This window comes from Cystoisospora suis, assembly GCF_002600585.1.
Source record: "Cystoisospora suis strain Wien I chromosome Unknown contig_1915, whole genome shotgun sequence".
NCBI classification, from domain to species: domain Eukaryota; phylum Apicomplexa; class Conoidasida; order Eucoccidiorida; family Sarcocystidae; genus Cystoisospora; species Cystoisospora suis.
The window spans coordinates 10,252-33,631 of NW_027154715.1; the positions used below are offsets into that span (position 1 = coordinate 10,252).

General features: G+C 42.8%; 1 protein-coding gene across 1 annotated transcript; it reads right to left on the bottom strand.

The window, feature by feature from the left end:
• Window positions 1-578: 578 nt before the first annotated feature.
• CSUI_004170 (uncharacterized protein) lies at window positions 579-22,700 on the bottom strand (the record flags this gene model as incomplete). Its single annotated transcript, XM_068064363.1, has 10 exons — window positions 579-6,943; window positions 7,321-7,399; window positions 8,259-8,478; window positions 12,082-12,209; window positions 12,306-12,376; window positions 13,257-13,430; window positions 15,746-15,820; window positions 16,864-17,474; window positions 17,835-17,928; window positions 20,645-22,700. 10 exons carry the CDS (start codon window positions 22,698-22,700, stop codon window positions 579-581), a joined length of 9,873 nt encoding a protein of 3,290 aa, XP_067923661.1.
• Window positions 22,701-23,380: the final 680 nt, after the last annotated feature.

The following is a 23,380-nucleotide window of genomic DNA, read 5'->3' on the forward strand; positions in this document are numbered from 1 at the left end:
ACTATGATAGGTGGAGAAGGTAAGGTGTAAGAGTTAGATTTTCAGCTCTCTCTAGCCGCCACGACTTCGGCGGGACATTCCCATCTTGACGAAGGGTTTCCTCTCATCTACTCGTAACTTTCTGAGAGAGGAGATGGTAGATACAAAGGATCCTTCTCCTTGTAGATTTGGAAGTTTGTAGAAGAAAAAGAAAAAGAGAAGAGAGTCGTATGAGATAATGAAGGAATGAATGAATGACATACGACGGTTTACTCTGGCCAAAGAAGAAAGAAGGAATTCGAATCGATGCAAAGAAAGAGAGTGAGAAACCTACCGAGGGGAATGAACGACACCCGAAGAGATCAAACAACTCACCTATAAGGAACGTACATGACCTCACAACGATGGGAACCTCCCACATATAGAAAACGCACCTATATATACACATGGATACGTATATATGCATATACACATACACTATATAGGTATATTTGCATGTATATGTAGCTGTATGTGTATACATTGTAGGCAGTAAGTGACGGAGATGTATGAGAAATGTATCAGACTGTAGTATTCCTTCATTCATAGGATGAAAAAGATCATGTAGTAGTAGTAGTGAGAGTAATAGAAGAGGAAGAAGAAGAAGACCTATTCTGATAGGTTGGCATACATCTATGGCTTTCTGTCCGCGTTAAAGTTCTTCGATTTCTTTGCTTCGGCTGTGATACAAGGACTTCATTCTTCTCTTTCTCTTTCTTCTTTTTCATCTTTTCTTCTTCTTCTTCCTCTTCCTTCTCCTCTTGACTCTTCCACGAGCTGCATGCACCCCTCCCTTCGCCTTTTCTTCTTCTTCTTTCTTCATCTTCTCCCGCTGCTGCTCCTCTATCTCGGTGTGTGTCTAGTAAATCAAGACCTTTCCATTTCTTGCCGTCGTACAAGAGAAGACCTCTCTGTCTTTGCTTCCTTGAGGAGGAGCATCCTTCTTCTTCTTCTTCCTCTTCGTTTTTCCTATGTTTCCTCTTCTCTTCATTCATAGAGAGATGATCTTCCGAGATAGATCGGGGAGAGACTTGAAGAACATTGCCAGGAGGAGATAGAGGAAGAAGAGAGGAGGAAGAAGAGGGGGGAGAAGGAGATAAAGCATGAAGAGAGATTAGATCATCGTCAACAGCGTGAGCTCCATCTTCCTCATCTCCTGTTGTACTTTCCTCTTCTTCTTTTGCTGCGTTATTTTCTTCTTCTTTTCTTCTTCTTCTTCCTAGGGTTGTTTCGTCGCTCCTTTCCAAGTGAATCTGGTATGAGGTGTCTCTATACGCACTAGGGAGGTGTCTGTGAATACTCTCGGGAGAGTAGGAAGACGTCCAGAGAGAGAAAGGCAGAAAACAAGAAGAAGAAGAAGAGAAAGGATGAGACATAGAGGGAAAGGTTGAGAGATAAGGATGATAAGAAGAAGAAGAGGGTGATTGGGTCTGAGGGAACATCTCTCTTATGATCTTATTCTTCTTCTTCCCTTCTAGATACTTCATATGACTTTCTTCTTTGTCTTCGTGTCTCCTTCTTCCTCCTTGTCTCTTCATAACTTTCTCTTCTTCTTCTTCTCCTTCTCTACTGCTTCCTCTTCTTTCTCTGTAGCTCCCCCCTGTTTTTCTCTTTCCTTTGTTCTCTTCATTACATACATCTTTCCTTCCTTGAAGAAGAGAAAGAAAAGTCTCTACGGTGAGCTCTCTCTCGAATCCTTCATCTGGCGCCTCTCTACACTCCTCTTCTTCATCCTCTCTCTTTGACCGAAGTTCATCTAAATGCGCGGCGTCACGCAAATCCTTCGCCACCTTTCTTTCTCTTCTCTTTTCCTCCTCCTCCTCCTTCTTCTTCTTCTTCTTCTCTTCGTCTTCTTCATCATTACCAACATCTCCTCTTCGTGTTGAATGAACTTCTTCTGTTTTCTTCTTCTTCTTCTTCTGTCTTTTGTCTTCTCTGTCTGAGGAAGACCTTGTGTGTAGATCTTCTTTCTCTTTCTTTGTGTCTTTAAGATAATCTTCTTTTCCAGAAAACTGAAGCGAATGAAGGAGAGGATAAGGAGGTTGAGCTACTCGGTTGAGGGGTGCCTCTTCTCTACAGATCTTCATTGTACGATGGCGTCGAGAAGGAGAGATCAAGGAAGAAGAAGCAGAAGAGACAGGAGAAAGATGAGAAGAAGAAGAAGGTCTGTTAGGAGAGAGACTTTCTTTTACTCTTTTCTTCTTGCTTGAAGAGACATCCTGCTGTCTATCATACACTACCAACACATTCTCTCCTTCTCCTTCCTGTCTCTCTTGTTCTCCTCCTCTTCCTATATCTTCTCCTCTACCTTTCTCTTCTTTCCTTAGCGGCCGTTGTAGACCTGTCATATCTTGCGAGAGAGATGAAGAAAAGAAAGAAAAAGAAGAAGAAGGAACAGTACCACCCTGGGAGAAGTCTCGAGTGAAGTGTCTCTTCTCTTCTTTCGTAGAGAAATCCTTACAACGAGAAGAGGAAGACACAGGTGAAGATGGATGACCGTACTGCAGAGACTGTTGTGTCTTTTCTTCTTCTTCTTTCTCATTCGTCTTCTTTGTCCTAGCATGGTGATCTGAAGAAGAAGAGAATGAAGCTGTAGAGAAGACAGAGTAGAGAGAAGAAGGCAAAGGGAAGTTGACGAGTGGAAGATGTGAGGAGGCTTTGGATGGAGTTGAGAGAATACACAGAGGTTGACGATAAGAGGCGAAGGAGCTCTCCTCTTCTCTCTTTCTAGTGATAGAACTTCTTGCCTTGTCGTCATAATTTCTCCTCTCGCATTTCTTTTCTATCCTTCTTTCAGGCGTTTCTTCTTCTTCTTCTTCGTCTTTCTCCTGCTGTCGATCATCATCTTCATCTTGTTCTTCCTTGTCCGCTTTCTTCTTCTTCTTCTTTTCCTCTCCCCTTGCTATCGCCATACTGTTGTTGTTCTTCTTCTTCTTCTCTTTCAGCCCGTCTTCACGTAGACTTGTTAAAGATGTAGAAGAAGCCCTTGAATTCACAACAGTCACTCCTTCCTCTTCTTTTCTTCTTCCTTCTTTGCTCTTTTCAAGAGAAGACCCTTGTTGTCCTTTCAAAGATCTTTCACCTTCCCCACCATCTTCTTCGCCTCTCCTCTGTTCTCTGCTTATCGGCTGCGGTTCTCGCATCTCCTCTCCTCCTTCTTCTTCTTCTTGTTGTATCGATGGGAGTCCCTTCCATTCTTGTGTCGATTGTCTCCACCATTCTCTTATTGATTGCATCGCAGACACAGGGTCTGTGAGATCCTCGTGCGTAGATCTGTTATGACACCCTAGCACGGATTTCTTTGGGTCTTCACCCCCCCGGTGGTCGCCTTCTTGCGGAAGGGTCTTCTTCATGCCTTCAAGTGCTGTATTCTCGTCTTGACTTTTCTTCTGCCAGAAAACGTCGTCATAACCCAAGACAGGCTCTCTGTGTGGTATGCTATCATGGAAGGAGTTAGCGATGAGTTCATGTCTTCTTATCTCCAAGTGAGAGGCCGAATCTGCAGATGAAGATGAGGAAGACCTATTTCCGTGAAGAGATTCTTCTTTCTCTCTCTCTCTACAGCTCATGAAAGGAAGGATTTGAAACGTGTTTCGTGAGGTTTTTCTTTCTCCTTCTTGGAGAGAAAGACATAGAAATGAGGCACTCTGACAAAGAGAAGTAGGTCTCTCACTCTTATCATAACTCTCTACAATCTCCCTTTCTTCTCTCCTCTTTATCTTGTGCCTTTTCATCTCTTCTTCGCTTTCAATTTTCTCTCTGTCTTCCCTCCTGTCGTCTTCCTTCTCTTCTTTCTTTTTCGTCTCCTTCTCTCTTTGCCTCTCTTCGTCTCTGAAGTCACCACCTCTTAGGGGGAGAGGAGAAGACGCCACTGCATGCGGCGATAATGTTTGAGAGAGAAGAGCCTTTCTTGGTAGCGGCGATTCTGAAGAAGAGGGCTCTGGCAGATACGATGGAGAGATATGCTGTTGATAAGACAGTGACGAAGAGGGGGGATTAGGGAGATAGGAGACCATCTCTTCACTATTGAAGAAGAGAGGTATGGACGAAGATCTCTCATGACTCCTAGATGACGATATCTCTCTCACTGATAAAGACTTATCATCTCTGTCTCCTTCTTTGTGTCTCTCTTTTTGTCCCTTTAGGAGGGATTGAGAAACTGAAGATTCTCCCTTGGGTTCTGCAGATCTTGGTATCTGTTGGATAGATGAAGACGGTATTGAAGAGGAAGAAGAAGGCCTGTTGCTCTCTTCTTTGTTTTCTCTCTCTCGTTTATCTGGATGTTGAAAGTGATCCGTAAGTGAAGAAGAAGAAGAAAGAGAAGAAGGACCCATAGCTGACGCTTGTGTGGTCATGAAAGCAGGTGGAGAGGGATTGCTTTGATTGACGAAGAAAAGGGACTTGCTCTCTTTTTCTTGAGGGAGGAGAGAGGATCTGTTAAGCGAAGAAGAAGAAGATAAGAGAGATCCCTCTTCTTCTGGAGCTACTAGGGGGTAGCAAGGAGAATGACGACGACTGTCGATGGTAGCTCCTTCTGTTAAGGTCGCCCCTAGTTGTATCGATGGGTCAGTAGCACTTGTAATAGGAGGACAAGGAGAAGGACAAGGAGAAGAAGAGGCAGATAGGTGATGTGCGATCTTGGAGGGTAATGAAGAGGAAGAAGAGCATGAAGGATTGTGTCTTAGATAGATAGGGGGATTCCGTTCTTTCTTGTCTGGACTTTCGAATATCTCTTTCTTAGGAGAGAGAAGAGAGGTAGGGTTATTCTGCCGATTCGTGTTTCTTTCTTCTTTCTCTCCTTTCTGTTGAAAGAAAAAGAAAGCCTTTTTCTGTCGTTTTCCTCTCTCCTCGGATGGAAGAAGGAGAGAAGAAGAAGAAGCAAGCCTCGAAGGAGGCTTACAGTCTGTGGTACGTCTAGGTGTAGTAAGATGACTGTGATGTGTAGACTGATAAGAGATCTTGGCATGAGTAGAAGAGGTCGAGAAAGGAAGAATCTTTTCTTTCGCTTTCTTGCCCTCGTTCTTCTTCTCTTCTTCATCTTCTTCGAGATATGCATGAGGTAAAGGCTGTGAAGAATGACTAGGGAGATAAAGAACGACGGGCGTAGAGGCGGACTTTGGTTGCTGTGAGAGACATAGAGAGGAATCGCATGAGAGAGAAGAAGAAGAAGGATCGCTATTTTGAAAGACTGAGAAAGAAGAAGAAGGGGCAGAGAATAATGGATGGAGATGTAGAGGATGAAGATCCCGTTCTGATAGATGACTCTCCCTTGCCAACACATTCATCGAAGAAGAAGAAGACGGAGGTCCCCTGCAGTCTAACAAAGCAGAAGAAGAGAAAGAAGATGAAGAGGAGGAAAGGAAAGAAGATGAAGAGGAGGAAGAGAAAGAAGATGAAGAGGAAGAAGAGAAAGACGATGAAGAGGAAGAAGAGAAAGAAGATGAAGAGGAGGAAGAGGAAGAAGATGAGAAGGTTGAAGACTGTATGAAGGGTGGTTCGTGTGTTGTGGTAGACAGGGAAGTCTCTTTCTTCTGAAGATTCGATTGAATGGAAGTGACCAAGGTGTTTGTATCTACATGGACGTCCTCTCTCTTATATCCACATGGAGGCCTAGAGAAGAAACTAGGGAGTGAAGAGGAGGCTGCCTGAGAATGAACTACACAGGAAACATGAGAAGAAGAAGAAGGAGGAGGAGAACAAGGACCTCCAGGGGGGTGAACAAGAAGAGAAGGACAAGGCGAAGGATGATAAGGGACACCTGCTGAAACATGACAGCAGCGGTGGTCTTTACAAGGACCAGAAGAAGAAGAAGAGTTAAGAAGAACACAAGGAGATGGAGAATAAAGAGGAAAGGGGGAAAGCGTTTCGGATGGATACGCGCTTGACGATGAAGAAGAAGAAAGGCAAAGCGTAGATGAGGAGGAGGAGGAGGAAGAAGTTTTGAAGTGAGAATGGGTCTGAAAGACATCTCCAGGGGGATGTGAGGAAGAAGAAGAAGAGTTCGATAAGGAAGAGGAAGAATGAATCTTCTCAAGAGGGCGAAGAGAAGAAGAACAAGACGAATCTTTCTTTGCTGGAAGTATACCAGCAGGAGAAATGGTTGATGGAAGTGTATGAGAGAATGATCTGAGAGCTTGAGGAGATAAAGATATTCCAAAGAGACAAGATGAAGAAGGATAGGATAGAGCCCTAGAGGGTGATCTCCTATCGCCAGCATTCCTTGTAGATCTTTCTACGTCTTCATTCTTTTCTCCTTCTCTCTTCGGAACGTCTATCGTAGGATGCAGCTTACTTTCCCTCTCTTGCGCAAGAGCAATAGAAGATCCTTCTATCTCCTTTGAAGAAGAAGACGAGGGTAGCGTCGCCACGGGAGGGCTCTCAGTGTAGATCGACTGGAGAGGAGAAACCTTACGAAGAAAAGAAGAAGAAGATGAGGAGGTGACGCTTGAATGAGAAGGATAAGAAAAAGAAGAAGAGGAAGAGGAAGACTTGCTAGGTACGTCAGGAGGAGCATCAGAAGAAGAAGAATTGTTCTCTTCTTCTCTTTGGAAAAGTGGGAAAGAAGGACAAGACGTCTTCTCCCCTGTCAGATGATAAGGAAGTGGAGGCGAGGGATCAACCTGACTGTCAGATTGGAGATTGGAAGTGTCACGAGTCTTTCCTTCTCTTTTTTCTTCTTGTCTACAAAGAGAACGGCCAGGAGGAGAAGAAGAAGATGGGGAGATTTCGACTTGTGTTGCCTTTGTGTATGGTTTGGGATCTCCTTCCTCTCTCTCATCTATCTCTAGAGAGACTTCACTCTCCTTCCTCTTCATAGACTTCTCTATCTCTTTCTTCTCTTTCTTTGGATTGAACGATAAACACATAGACGCCTTAAGATCTCTTAGAGCTTCTTCGAGCTCCTCATGTTCTCTCGTCACTACAGCTGGAGAACAGGCAGACGGATAGGAGAGAAAATAAAAGAGGAGAAAGAAGAATAGAAAAAGCAGAAAGAAGAAAATGGAACGAAAGAAAGACAAAACAGAAGGAATGAACGAAAGGCAACTACAGAAAGAAGAAAAAAGAATGAACATCCAGCGCTTTCTTGCTTAAGAGAAGCGATAAACAGAGGAAGGAGACGAGAGAAATATCTATCTATCTATCTATCTGTGAATGGTGAGAGAGGAGAATCGATAGAAATCTTCTACTTCTTCGTCTTCTCTTTCATCTGTCTATTCGTCATGACCGCGAGGGCAAGTGAAGGGCGTAGATTCCTTGCATTTCTTCCTCTTCTTTTTCTTCTCATGATTCGTCGGTAGTTACCTCGATCTCTATAAGAGAGACTAAGCTTCAGCCTGGATTCGAGAAGTCTCCCAAGCATGTACGACCACCTCTCTAAGCCCTTCAAACACACAGAGAACGAAAGAAGGACGGAGACACACAATATAGATAAATAGATAGAGAAAGAAAAGAGAGAGAGAAAGAGAGAAAGAACGACAAAGAGAGAGAGAGAGAGAGAAAGAAAGAAAGATTGAAAGACATAAGAATATGGAGGAGCTTGAATGAAAGGGGGAGATGAAAAGAAAGAGAGAGAAGAAGCAGCAGCATGAATGTACAGACACATGTGTGTATGCATGCACCATGTTAAGAAAGGAGAGAAATCTTCACTCCAAAGAAAGAAGAAGAAGACGCTTCAACGAAAGAGCCGGGAATGAAAAAGAGAGAAAGAAAGCAATTTCTTCTTCTCCTTGTCTTGGCTCTAGGATGTCTTCCCATGTATATGTCTTTACATTTATAGAGATCTCTGAATGGGTATCGTAGACATTTGCATGTCTGTATATGTATACCTATCAATGTGCACCTGTAGTAGTGACAAGGAGCTCTGCTCTTACGGGAATAGACTATGCGGTAGGCAGATAAAGAGAAGAGAGTAGGAGGGGAGCGATTCGATGAGAAATAAAAGAGTTGTCTCTACATACATACCTACATGTAGACATACATACGTACGCAGCCATCTGTCTGCATCCAGCCAAGATCCTGCTGACGTCAACCGCGACTCGGTCCCATAGAAGAAGAAGAAGATGGCGATACACACACGCACACTTAAGGCGAGAATTCTTTAAAGCCCATTCGTCTTCATCTTTTTCTTTTTCTTCTTCTTTCTTTTCGCTTAAAGGTGAGAAGCTCTGAAGATCAGAACCGATTCTATGAGTCTCTATAGAACCCTTTCTCATCCCTTCTTTGTCTCTGCTGCTTTTTACCTGCATCCTTTTTCTCCATTGAAGAGCATCGACGGAGAAGCCCTCGAGATCGCATCGACGTCGAAACTCGACAGTTCGTAACTTCTGTCGAGCTATTTCAGCTGCCCTGCGAAGTTCATGCACTTCTTTCTTATTCTTTCTTTCCATGGCCTCGAGTTGTTTCTGTTGATCGACAAGAAAGAAAGGATCGAAAGAAAGGAATCTTTTCACTTGCAGGAAACTACAAAGACAGCTCGTAAACAAGAATGAAGGAATGAGAATGTTTAGCTGTACGCAGATATCTAGACATATACAGAAGAAACAGGGAAGAATGTTTCTCTCTCTTCGCATTTCTTCAGACCGTTAGAGATAGAGTGTGAAACCTAAGCCATCACAGGCCCTCTCGTTGCGAGGACAGATTCTTATGAAACAGACAGAAAGAAAGAAAGAAAGAGAGACAAAGAGAGAAAGAAAAAGAAAGAGAAGAGAGAGAAGGGGGAAAAATGTAGGCAAGGACAGCCAGCACTCTCGGGGAAAGACATCTACAGAAGAAGAATCCCAAGGCATATAGATGTATATGTCTATGAATATATATAAATATCCATATGTATACATATGTGTATATATCTATCTATCTCTCTATAGATGTGTGTACAGCTGCATATGTTGACCTATCTACGTGCAGCTGTGGGTATGAAGAGGTGCCTCATACACTTAGGGTGGTGGAAGCAGTAGAGGCATACGATCAATCTTCGTCTGCATTTCTACACGGCAGCACTGTACGTGTGTATGTCTAGTTAGACACGTACGTGTCTGTGTATAAGTATGTATGCATATGAATATATATAGATGGATAGATAGATGAATATAGTGTAATGTTTATCTGGAGAGAGGAGACCCGTATGAATCCAGTCTCAACATCTTTATGTCAACAAGAAGGTGAAGAAGAAGAAAAGAAAAGAACAAGAGAATCGAAAGGATAATATGGCTGAGTAAGCCGCGGTAGTCAAACAAATCAAGAAGATGAAGAGAAGGAGCCTATCTTCTTCCTAGCTTACTCGAAGCTTAAGGACTTCTTGACGAGCTAAGTCTTCTTTCTTTCTGACGCCATGAAATTTCATTCAAATTCATGAGAAAGAAACACAGAAAGAAGGAAAGAAAAGAACATTTTTCATTCATTCATTCACCAAAAGACACACAAACGTCAATAAGGACAAGCACAACATCTACAACTTTTCCTTGAAGTCAGTCACTGCATGCGTGCATGCACCCTGGTCCCTACTAATAGATGTGTGATATATATATATATATATGTATATATATCTCTACACATGCGAGTCAATCTGATTGAAGCGAAAGACAGTAGGGAACAGCAACTTTGGTAGAATTTAAACAACGTGACCCCTCATTTATATATACATATATATACATATATAAGATATCACAACTAAACGCGCTGAACTTCTCATATGCGATCACTTCTTTCATCGTACCTGACTAGCTAGATGAGATATATATGTATACGTATGTACATTTACCTGCTATGTAGGCCGAGATATGTTTTTCTATCTAGCTATCCGTCGATCTCTCTTTCGACCGACCTATCTATCAGTCTAGAAATTCATCTACAAGTTCTCTCGAGATGTCTTCCTTCTATTCTTCATCTGTGTTCTCTCTTTCGCTCTGGAGAGAAGAGAAGAAAGAAAAGAGACGAACTCTATAGAATGAGTCAGAATGAGAAGTGGTTCTAATCGGGCGACGCTGAAACGGATAGAGGAGGAAAGAGAAAGAGATTGAAAGAGAGCAAAAGTTCGAAGAGAAAAGAAGAGAAGTTTCTCTTTATTTCTTTCTTTCTTTTTTTCTCCCGAGAGGTTTAGATCACGATGAAGAGAAAAGGAGAGATAGGGGAGAAGAAGAAGAGGAGGAGGAGGTGTATGTGGAGTTGAGACAGACACTACGACTGCCGCTGTTTCTTCCGTCAAGTTGGCAATTCTTATCTTTCTTTACCTTATTGACAAGTTTATTCTAATTCATCTTCTTATCAACAGACATTTCGAGGGATAGAGAGAGATGAGAAGGAGAAAGAATTGAAGAGAAAGAGCCCGCTTACGCATCTTCAGAAGCCCTCTGCTTTCTATCATAAAGCAGAGGAGAAGAGCCTCCTCTCCGAGCTCGGAACTTTCTCCGGAGTGCATTCGAAGCTTCCTAGATGAGTGACCAAGATCGAGAGCAAACAAGGCGACAGGAAAGAAAGAAAGAAAACATACATGTCTTTTTCTCTTTCTTTATGAAGGCATGACTTTCTTTCACGTATTTCTTGTAGTCGGAGATCAGACGTTCTTGTCAGGTGTCTCGTCTCCTCTGCCTCTCTCGCTTCTTTTTTTTCGGATCTTTCTCTGCGTTGAGGCTGTGTGCTGACTAGGAATCTATTTCTTTTGAAATCTCTCCTTCTGAATGCTTCGAAGGTGGTTTAAGAGACAAAGGAAGAAGAAGACAAACAAGAGAAAAGAGAGAAAGAGAGAGAGATAGATAGACATGGATTCTCTTGAGTTTGTATACACCACAGTACGATAACCAAAAGATCGAAAAGAGAAATGAAAGGAATCGATACATAGAGAAATGGATGAAGGAAGGAAACGCCTTTCTTTTTGCTGCTTTGTACATACACCAGAAATTGAGGTGTATATACACCGCAACCTGAGGTGTACATACACCAGCCTATCTATTGACTCGTCCTATCTTTCTAGATCCTTCAAACTGTATGGTATACAGTGAAGCCACCGGAGCGGGCAACCTCAGGCAAAAGCAGCAGCGCGTCCAGGAAGATTTAAAAGTAACTCTCTCGTAAAGCTTCTCGTAAAGGTCTACATGTGTATCTCTATGGTGTAGACTGAAGATCATCCATGTTCCTATGTGTTAATCTATCTGCCATGTTTAGAAAAGAGGAAGAAGAAGGAATGAAAAGAGGAAAGAAAGAAGAGCTTTTTTTCCTTGTCTTAGCTCTTCTTTCTTTCCTTTCTTTTCATTCCTTCTGCCCCTATTCGTCTGATAGACAGATTAACACATAGGAATATAGATGCTCTTCAGTCTACACCGCATCTCTACATATAGATGACATGCATGCATGCGCGCACTTTGGTCGTACATCCATAGCATACATATCATACGTCTACGTCTATCTGTGTGTGCTAGATGTCTACGTAACTGCACATGCATGCACTTTTTCATTGATCTCTTAAATCGACCAAGAAGGGAGAGGAAGCCTAGAGAAAACAAGAAGAACATCTCCAAGTCTCAATTTTCACTCATCTCTATCTCCAGCATATCCACGTGTATCACGTAGATCTTCCTTTCTTCTCTTCTTCTTCTTCCTTTGATCCTTGGACCTCTTTTGTGTTGAGCTGTCTTCCGTCGCCTTGTTCTTTCTTACCTCATCGTGCATTCTCTTACGTCTCTCCGCTAGGAGTGAGGCGAGGCAGTTCAACTGCTCCCGAAGATTCTATCTCCATTTGAAGAAAGAAAGGAGAGACAAAACGGAGAGAAAGAAGAAAAGAGAAATTGAAGATGATCAAGACAGAAACAGAATACAAGAAGAGAGAAAGAGACATAAGTGTCTACAGATATGTCGTATATCTATCTATCTATCTCTCCTTCTCTATATCTTTATATGTACTTCATGAGGGCGTTTATACCCTTCTTTTTTAGTGTGTCATTTCTCATGGCTAGCTCCAAGACATATAACGCAAGCTTATCTCAACTAGATATCTAGATGGATAAGTCTCTCTTCTCTTCCCCTCGTTCTCCTCTCTCATTCTATAACATCCCATCTGACTTATGCCCTTACATACAGAGAGGTAGACAAGAAGATGATCTTTCCACAACGTCTTCTTCATACCATAGCTGAAACTTTGAAGAAAGACTTAGAGAAGGCTGTCTTCTCCAAGAAGTGGCATCATGAAGAATTCCCTTCCTCTTCATGATAAAGACTCGAGAAAAAGAGAAGAAAGTCAACTTTCCTCCTTCTCTTTTTCTCTCCCTTGCTTTTTATCTTTCTTGGCGACACCTTACTTTCGTACGTTGAGTTTCTTCTTTATGAAGAGTCTGAAGATCTGTCAGTTGGTGCTTGACATGAAAATATCCTACACAAATCCATTATAATGATAGACATGGTGAGAACCGAATATAAGCCGAAAAGGGGAGAATGTGAAGATGAAGATCTAGGTTCTTCAGGTCAAAACAGAAAGAAACGACTGCGATGGAAGGAGAAAGTCTCTTGTTTCTCTCAGGTCTTCTTCTTTATACGATTGCCCATGTGAGTAGGTGTTCTTCTTGTCTGTATATACACCTTTTGAAAGTGATCTTCATGTATCACTTCTCACAGGTCTTCGTTCTAGAGAGAGAGATGCCTTGCATGCAGGTTCCATTGGCTTAGGAGCGACGTCGCTACGCTCAAGATGGGTCGATGTATCTAGCACATACACCTATGATGGAGAGGACAGGTACAACAGCGCATATCTCCACAGTAGACACCGAACTAGCTAAAGTAGACAGATGATCGGGAAAAATGAATAGGAAGAGGAAGAGAGCTTGTTCTCATTAAACAGGAAGAACCCTGTGCCTACCTCATGTCGATTTCCCTTCCTATTGTCATTCTCGGCCCACTAAGACACGTATATTCATATACACATATATATATATATCCATATACAAGTATTTGTGCAGGTACTTATCTTGATAGACATACGTCTATACATGTATGTATGGACGTGCAGTGGTCATATTCGTTTTCAGATTGTATGAAGGCCGGTCGACTGGCGAGTGCCTCGATTCATATGCTAATAATGGTAGGGATGAGAGGACGGACCATAATGTAAGGAAAGGGCAGTACAACACACAAGTCTTCCAAGGTGGAGCTTCGAAAGAGAGTAATTCTCTCTCTCTCTCTCTCTTTTTCTTTAAGGGTTCTTCGCATGCATGCATGCATGCCTGCATACATGCAGCTTTGACTTGAAAACTCACTTTCAGCTGTATCGATAAGTTGCTTTTCCTTCTCGTTAAGCTCCTTCATGACCCTGTCATGTTCGAAGTCCAGTCGGAGACGCAGAGAGAGACAAGAAGAAGAAACAGTGTATTCAACAAAGTCTCTCACACCCTTCTTCACACACACCCCCGCCTCGGTATCCTCTGAGACGCCTGCATGGACAGTACGTATAGGCAGAGAGAGGCAAGTCCCGAGCTCTCCCACTATCCGTCGGTATTTGCCTGTGTATCTGCCGATCTATCTCTCTATCTATGGGTATTTTGATATACCTGGAAAAGAGGAGAGCCGCAGACCGGTAGGGAGGTCTTGCTGTCACTTGCCCTCCTTTTCTTCTCACTCTTTCTTCACGTCTACCATTTACTACTGGAAATGAGGACAGGATGAGAAAGACCAAACTCAGCCCGGAGATGTTCCTGTATGCATCTATCTATGTATCTATGAATATTTATGTATGTATGTATGTGTGAATAAGTAAAAACATGTATGGATATGTACGGGTCTGTATGGATTTATGAATATGTATGGGTCTGTGTATGTATGAGTATGTATGTATGAATATGTAATTTATATAGATGAATGTATGTGTGAATGTATGTATAGAGAGGAGTGAGAGAAGTATCTTATAGATTGCGAGGGAATGCCGTTATGTGGAGAGACGACGTACTTGGCGGTACAAGCTATCGTAGTCTCTTCATGCTCGTTTCTCACTTTCTCTTCTTCGAGTCTAACATAGAGAAAGAAAGAAGAAAAGAAAGAGAAAAGAACAGAGAGAAAGAAAGAAGAAAAGAAAGAGAAAGGAAAACATGAGACAGAAAGATCTACGCCCTGTTATGTAAGAGAAGGCTGTAAAAGTCTTTCTTCTCATGACAAGAAATATGCTGCCCTCCAAACAAGTTCACTTTTGAAAGAAGCAGAGAGACCAAGTACCGATAGATACATTGAAGATAGATACATAGATAGGTAGATTGAAGATAGGCTAAACATTCACAGATAGACTAAAGATAGATAGATAGATTAATTGAAGATACAGGAAAGATAGATAGATAGATGGATAGATTAAAGATAGATTGAAGATAGATAGATAGATTGATTGAAGATACAGGAAGGATAGATAGATAGATAGACTGAAGATAGATAGTAGATAGATAGACTGGAGATAGATAGACTAAGGCTAGACTACAGTTCCATAGATAGACTAATAATAGAGATATAGCTGATACATCAGAGAGAGGCTGAAGATAGATAGCTTGCTTACAGATAGTTAGATAGATATACGGAATAGAGATAGATAGATAGACAGACAGAATGTCTACTATAGACGTGTCTATGTATCAAGCGTCTAGTCGGCCAGTTCATTTGTATCAACACTTTCAGCTCTTTCTCCCGGTATTTGTCTTCACACAAGTTTATATATATATATATGAATGTAGCAAGCCTGAAGAGAAGAGTTTGATTAACGAGGTTTCCTAGCCTCTTGCTAGCATAGAGAAATGGAGAGATTCTTCTTTGTTTCATGAAGAAGGATTGGTAGAAGAAAGAGTAAGCTAAGCATGTTGGCTCTTTCATATTAACCTTCTACTATAGCTACCTCAGTGCATGCGAACCTCTTCCTTTTCGTCTCGTTTTTTCTTTCTTTCTCTTCGAGTATAGGCTCTTCGTTTTCTTCTTCTTGTTTCTCTTTCTTTTTCTTTCTTTCTTACTTTCGATTTTGAATGAGAGAAATAAGATCTTCATAAGCACTTTGCTACAGACCCACAGAGAAAGAGAAAGAAAGAGGAGAAAGAGAACACAGCAAGGAATGGACAATATCCAGCAGTTTCTTCTTAGAGAAAGAAAAGAAGTGTTCTTCACTCCCTACGTCTTGTAATATTCCTAGAGAGCGCTCTAGCCAATCTTACCCAAGCAGATAGATAGAGACAGAGAGAGAGAACACGACCGGACTTCCAACTCTTCCTGCCTGGCTTGCCTCTACATTCTCCTTACTTTCTCTCGTCTTTCTTTATCAGAAATATATCACATTCATATGTGTAGATATTCTTCTTTCTTCTTCTTCTTCCTCCATAACTAACTAGTGATCTTCCGAGTCAGCTAGAGACTTGAGGAGAACTCGAAAGATCATCTCTCTATCATGAGACGTGGTTAAAGTAGAAAGAACTGCATGCAAAAAAGTCATCTCTCTTCCTTCTCCTCCTTTTCTTCTCTCCTGTCTTCTCACCTGTTGCTACCTCTACCTTCCTTGAATGAAGATCTAGCCGCGGACATGTCTATACATAGATACACCTCCGTAGTGCGAGTATAAAGATAACGATAGTTGTATAGCTAAATTAAAGCCGTCCAATTCGGCTCTACGTTTGAATATGAATGTGGAGATGCATCGTCTGTTCCTCTTTCTCGTCTTCTTTCTCTTCTGTTTTCTCCGCTATCTCTTTCTTCTCAGGTATATGTATATATATATATATATGTGTACCTGTCTGTGTAGACGGTCTTCGAGGATTGTAAGCTTCTGAGTGAGAGGTTTGACTTCTTCGCAGGGTAGATACACCTGAAGGAAAGAGAAAAGGAAGAAAGGAAAGATATTGAAACGGATGATCTTTCTTAAGAAGCTTCTCTTGTGCGCGAGAAGGTCTATTTCTCATGATATACATATCTAGCATTTTATCGTGAGGCCATTCCTCCTCCTAGGAATGAACAACTAACCTTCTAAGACAGGCACAAGTCTTACTACTTCACATCTCCATCCTCCCGATGCATGTATCTACATAACTCTATGTAGACTTCAGGCTACATATACATCTTTCTATATGTATGAGACGAAGTGTCTTTCGCAATCCATGAGGACCTTCACTAGGCACATATATGTATAGGTATAGCTACAATCCTTCACATAGCCACACATAAACACAGAATCGTATATCTATGTATACATATATAGAGATACATATACGTATACATACGGAGCTGGTGTCTTCGTCTTTGCCGTGGCCTGTGAAAAGTCTAGTCGACTGTGAAAACGCCATGTGTGGAGACGATTCAGTTCCTATGGAGTATGTCTATACTATAGGATTCGGCAAAGCAGCGAGATATCCACATGTAGAAGACAACAAGATAAGGTTCTCTCGTTGGAATTTTCTTACTTTTCATAGAGAATGATAAACCCCCAGGACTCCTGCAGAAGTCTCCCTGCCTACTCGATCATATATATGTCTTCTATCAATCTCTCTCTCTCTGTCCACATAAATATATATATATATATATACAGCTCTATCTAGACGTACCTAGGCATATATACGTATGTATATTGATATCTCTCTCTCTATACACCTACAGTCATGTATGCATATGTCTATACATATCTCTGTGTATGTACTGATATGTCTGTCCCTCTCCCCCTTTCTTTCGTATATAGGGACGTAGTCATGAAAGAGAGTACAGGTGTGAAAGAAACGTCAGATTGAGAGAATGTCTATACATGTACATGAGAATCTAGCAGATACACAAACCTCCCTCTTTATGTGATATCTGCAAGATCACCATGCGAGCAAGTTCGGTATTTAGCCTACTTGATCTACAAGCTTTCTATTTTACCTCTCTTTTTAGAGTCTCTCCAAGAGAAAGCATTACGTGTACCTCCGTGGGGTGTATATACACCCCAGTCTTTCTCTTCTTTCTCTTTATACATCAGTTGACGTACCACTTTGATCACTCCCCCAGGTTCACTAGATGGCCCTAGGTAAGTTCTCTGTTTTCTGGACTTTCCTTGTAACGAAATCGATCGATGATATTCATTGGGCGAAAGAAAATCGTCGTCGCTTTCTTTCTTCTCATGTAGGAGAGAAAGAGACCTTCTCTTCGCATTTAGAGTTGATCCTGTAATTGTCGTGGTAATGGATTTGCTTCTTCTTAGATGTGTTGCTGAGAGAAGTTTTTTTCTTCTCTGCATGCAAGAGGGTGGAGAATCGATGATAGCAAGTCTCGATTGCTGTTCTCCTTTCTTTATACTTCTTCCTCCTGGATTTTTTTCTTTCTTTCTCAGAGAAAGAACCTTCCTATGTGAAGAAGAGGATCTAGTATCTCCTAGACGACTTCTTCTTTTTCTTTCTTCTTCTGCTTCTTCTCTTGGTGTAGGTTGGATTGTCGTGCAACAGGAAGAAGAAGAAGAAGAATTTTCTTCTGGAGCTAAGATGGGATGAGAAGAGCTGAAGAAGAAGAAGAAGAATGGAGAAGACACCAAATCATTATCTTGAAAATGTAAAAGAACAAGAGGAATTTTACAGAAGAAACACATAAGATGACATTCTCTTTCGCGCCTTTTCTCCGTATAGACTCTCTAAGATCTTGTCATATACATCTACCTATCCATCCTTCCTGTTCCTCTTCTCCTTTTAGTCCAAGTGACGAATAGCAAAAAGAGAGAGATCTCTACCTTCTTCGGTCATCCTCATCAGCTGGATCGCTGGTGTAGATACAGCCAAGAAAAGAAAACGTTTTATTCATGGAATGAATTCTCCAACACGTGGACCTTCTTTACCTTGGAGAGATAGAGTCGATATAACTACCTCTTAGGGGTGTATAAGGAGATCAAGAGATATAGACTCTCTCTATGGCTACTACTACTCCTTCTCCTGTCTCTCTTGTCATCTCCTTTTGTGTCTTGAAGAGAATAAAAGACACACTGCATGCAAGGAAAGTCCAGACTTCTCAATTTCTTCCTGACTCCTCCTGTCCAAAGATAGATAGGAATAGAAAAGAAAGAGGTTGATAAATGTCTTCTTTCTTATGAACAAACAAGAGATAGACAAGCCGAAGGGTTTCTAAAGAGATTGATAAAGAGACTAAAGATAGATAGGTACATTGATAGGTAGACCCATACATGGGTAGATAATAGATAGAAATAGATTGAGAGATATGGATAGATAAGAGCTAGATACATAAGAGGCGAACAAGTAGAAGAAGTAAGAAAAGAGAGATCTTCTTTCGTCTTTCTAATCTTCGGCATCGTAAACGAGAGGACTCACTTGAAGAAGAGGAAAACTAAGTGGAAAGAAGAATGTAGCAGCGACGCGTGAGTCGATAAAAGAGAAGAGACAAGAGAAAGAAGATAGGATGTGTTTCTTACGGGGCTGTATAGAAATGATACTTTTTGGATGGAATAGCATTGGGGTGTAGAAAGACTTCTTCGACTGATGGCTTGGAGACATTCAAAAGAAGTTCGGCTTTTCTCTTGAATCTCTCAGCTTCCACTAATCAACACAAACAGGGAACTCACGTCATCGCATACACACCTACATATATATATAGACACATATATATATATATATACCTACATCTATACATCCACACCCAGACATATACATATATATATATATATCTACATGTAGATGTATATATATATATGTAGCACGTGGGGATATACATATGTGCATGTACAAAAATGTTTACGTGAGGTACCAGAGCATCACGTGTTTCAGAAGTCTCTTGAATACTCACGAAACGACCTCTACACATACGTCTATTGTATATATCCCTGTGTAGACCCATGGAGAGAGGCACGCTGTAAGGATATGAATGAGTCTACGTATAGTATATGCGTGGGCGTACGCGAGGGTAGAGTGTATCCTTATGTATATATATGTATATATATGTACATATTTATTATTTCGAGGAAAGAGGAAGACATCATTCTTCAGTTTGAAGGAAGGTAGACTGTAAAGAGAAGGAAAAACAACTTGAAAGACGCCCTCAGGATTGCTCTTGCCTTCTTTTCCGTTCTCATTTTGATAGAAGAGTCTTTTGTATTGTGTCTGAGCGAGAGTTCTTTCTGTACGGTGGAGTTTGAAGAGAGAGAGAAGACTTTCTTCTTTTCTATTCTCGTAGGTCTCTAAGACCTTGTTAACTAAGATCAATAATGGTGGTAATGGCGATGCTTTCACATTGTTGTGTTTGCAAATCTTCATCCTTTACTCATTCTTTCTACCTCTCGCCTGCCTTACCTTCACTCCGACTTCTTGTCTGGCTACAGATATCTATCTACGCGAGACGTGTTTTATGACCGACAAGAAAAAAGGAAGAGAGAGGTACTTTCATGTCTCTTCTTGAAAAAGCAGATGCAAGTCTTGAGAAGGCGATTTTTCTTCTTACGTTTCAAATCATCACATTGGCGAGCTAGATTCAGATTCATCTTCCTTTCTTCCACAAGCAAACGATCTTTCTCTAGCACTTGCTGTTGGGTTTTGCGTGTCTGGACGGAAAAGAAAGAAAAGAGCAAGAAAGATTCAGCAAGAAAAGGAAACACCATACAAGAAATGAAAGAAAGGACAAAGACTTATCCATTAAGGCCTTCTCTGAAGAGTTCTCTTCCTGTCTTTCTTTCTTTCCTGCCAAATGTGCTTTCTTCTTCGTCAGCGCCAAGCAATCTAAATGTCGCCATTCTCACTTCTCATTCTTAGCTAAGGAGACCGTTTATCTCTGGGTCTTTTCTTTGCTTGCTGAACTTTCTGACACGGGGCATCGCCGGCGGCCAAGACAGATTTTAACACTCTGTAGATAGCCCGCCTCTTGAGGCAGTTCGGCCCGAGTGACTTTCTCTGTCTCTCGTGTTGAGTGGAAAGGAATTTCTCTGTCTCTTTCTTACTTCTTCTTGATGGTGTAGAAGTTCATGCCGGAGCTGCTGAACCTCCTCAGAGCTTAATCGACACTTTTTCATTTGCTCCGCGTATACCTCACGCTCGTTCTGAAGTGCTTCTATCGACAAAAGACAGACACGCACACTGACAGGAAACATGTACAAGGTGATCGATGCTATTCTAAACATCTTTCGTCTAAGGGTCTGAAGAAGGTGAGGAGACTGACGAAAGAACTTGAGCCAATGTCTCTCTCTTCCGCTGGCGAAAACACACGCGAACCCCGTGCTTTGCCTAGTGATGTGTATAGGCTACTGAGCGTTTGCAATGCAACCGACTCGAATTCATTCTGCTTCAGATAAAAACGTAGCTCATACTTTACCTACTTCAGTTTTTCCTTCTTACCTCTCCCAAAGTTTCTCTGGTGGACACAGTAGGGAAGGCACTGTCACAGTAGTGATGAGAGACGCTCTATGGTAATCGTAGAAAAAAGCTATTTCTCTCCCTGTGAGAACTGATAGGGAGGCGAAGATACTAGGTGTGGTATAGAAGAAGTGAAAGACGAAGAGCCCTTCATTCTGTCAGGTGAAGGAGTCTCCATTCTCCATCCCCTGGATAGAATTGCCAGACTCCAGAGAGGTTTTGCGAGCAGTCTGCATTCTGCCTGTAGGGAACTATCGTATGTAACTTTTGGCTTGAGAAGAGAGAAGTCGGTCGTGCTGGTGCTCGTCGTGCTGTGTCTTTACCTATCTGTTTCTTGTAGTAAAGCACCAGCTGTTCAGGTGAATGAAACCGAAGATCTTCAGTTAACTTGCTTAGCGTATGGCTTTCTCCTCCAGTGTTTTGGGGAGGAAAGAAATCTCCTTGTCTTGAAGCAGCGGCTGATCTTTCCTTGAACCACCTTTTCATTTCTCGTTTGACTTCACTTCGACTTCGAGGTGACAAACCTTGCAATACTATGTTTTTAGACGGGGAGTCCTCACGACACTTTCTTTGCTGCCCCTTTCCTGGTATGGCCCGACTTTCTCTTTCTTTCAAACTAGCCACATCTTGCTTTGTTTCCCTCTGTATCTGAAGCCGGCTGGACTGTGTATCAGAGAAAGTAGACACGCTCTGAAAGGTAAAACCTTTTCGTTCTGCTTTCTGTGGAACCTCGTGGTCTGGCGATGAAACGCCGGGAGAGACAGTTGCGCAGAGTGCCGAAGCGGCGGAAGTAGCTAATTCTGCTTCGGACAGAGGCGGAAGGTGTTTCGATGAATAACGCAAGCCTTCAGTGTTCACTGGAGCCGCATCCCCATGCACACTGACATTCTGTCCGAGCTTTTCTCTCTTTGGAGTGTATTGTGTCACAGGGATAGAAACAGGATTGAAGCTCTCGGGTTCCGGCAACGGGGGACCCTCGGGTCTTAAGAAGGATGCAGTAGCTTCCCGCAGTGCCTTGACATCAATTGGAAAAGGCGGGACTTGTTGACTAGGGAGAGAACAGGTGGGAGGAAGAGAAGCACTGAGAGGAGAGAAGTTCAGACTTTCGTTTGTTGGGAGATTCACGGCCCCGGGAGGGGTCACCGGCGATAACTGTGGCTGCGGAGTCTGTTGACAACTCCTGCTAAGTTGTTGTCTTCGTCCACCTGAGAGTCTTCCGGCATATCCTGGGCGCAGACCTGCACGGCTCAGACGCTCTGGTGGAAGTCCACAAGAAGAAGATCGGGCTTTTTTTCTGGATCCGGAACCCAAATATGTAGGCATCTTTCGGTTGCAAGGCTTGGCCTTGGTGTTTCGTGTGCCTACTTGGGATGTATGTACACCCGGTTGCGTCGGTGGGGACGCTTTGTACCTGGCGGTCCTTGTCTCTGTGGCAGGCTGGGCCTGCGTTTCTGGAGCGATGGTTCTTGTCAGATGCCCCTCACTCTTAGCCAGTCCTGTCTTCATCCTTGGAGATTTTGTTTTACACAAAGGCGCGGCAGGTCCCAGCTTCTTTTCGATGGAAAGTTCTGTCCGCAGAACTGTCCTGGATGACAGCGAGTGCGGCATCAGTGGAAGCGAGTGAAGAGAGTCCAGTGACCTCTCATGAGTGAAAAACGGTTGTCTTGACAAAAGACAGTCCGTTGCATGTGGTGTTATGGCGCCGTGCTGATCCAGCTGGTGTTGGCTCCGCAGAGGGACAGATTCGCCTGGAGCAGTTTCATCTTTAGGAATCATGCGGTTGACACAGTCTGTTTCGTCTTCTCTCCTCTTCCTTTCTCCCATGTGTGGTGGTACTTGCTCTCCGCCTTTTCTGCCTGCAGATTCTTCTTTTCCCTGGAGGTCGAACCCGCTACCACCGAAGGACATGCCATTTCCTGCAGCAGCTGTCGTGCCTTTCTTCTGCTCTCCCACTGAGATATCTATCCGGTCGTGAGTGGCCTGTACTCTCGGAGACTGTTGCTTATCGACTGCAAAGGCTCCCAGATGTTGTACATGCTCGCTGTTGTAGTTGGGTTTGGAAGGCTCTTGCTCCTGCAATTCCTCGTGACCGTTCTGTCTACACTTGTCCCGATCATTTCCGTGCTTCCCCTTTTTCACCTCTGAGAAAAAATCACTCACTGCCGAACTGCACCCGGCTCTGCTGATGCTTGGTTTGGGTGGCGGTAAACGAAGAGTCTGTCTTGCAGTCTGAAGAGGCGTACTTACTCGCCCTAATGTGGCTGTTGAGGCAGCTGTGGAAGCCTGACGACTGAGAGTTCTGAACGCCGAGTTAGGACGTCCGTAGAGACTTCTCCGACTGCTGTCCCCACTGTAGATCCTGCGGTACGGGCTCTCCATTTTGCTCTGTGGGTTTTTACCAAGCCGGGAGCGCAGCGTATATCACCAGGAAAAAAACGGAATTAGCCTCTCGACGTCACCGCAGAGACTCCTGTGCCGCTGTACCGATGTCATTTGCCTTGACAAAACGAATACATCTTGCATATCAGGATTCCTAGCATACGTGACCCTCGGCAAACACAAGTACCGCAGCTGGAAAGCTTTTAATTGCTCTTTGCGTCTTTCGTAGTGAAATGAAAAGAGCTGAAGGCCGGTTGACCAAGTCCGAGAAACTACACACGCTAGCAAAGGTCCATACTCTGACAGTCACCCCCTGCCGAATTGCTCTGCCTTATGGCAGACTAGCAGAATCAGGCTGACTCCGAACTTAAGCAGCTGGAAGATCTAGGTTAAATAGCCAAGGATCTTTCGATTGGGATGCTAGATCTGTAACATTGACGCGCCATAACAACACGATCCTCAATAGGAGAGGCTCGCAGAGTGTCGTGCTCGGGCAACGACGAGTCAATCGAGCATTGAAGCGAGCTTATAGATCTTGACGGCTACATTACTTCCCGAGCAAAAAAAAGCCTCCAGCTGTCTCCCGCTGTCGAATACATCCGACAGCAAGCTAAGATCGAGCCCCGACCGCGCTGACTGTTCCCTCGGCTACTTTGGAAGGTGAGGAGAAGATATCCCGT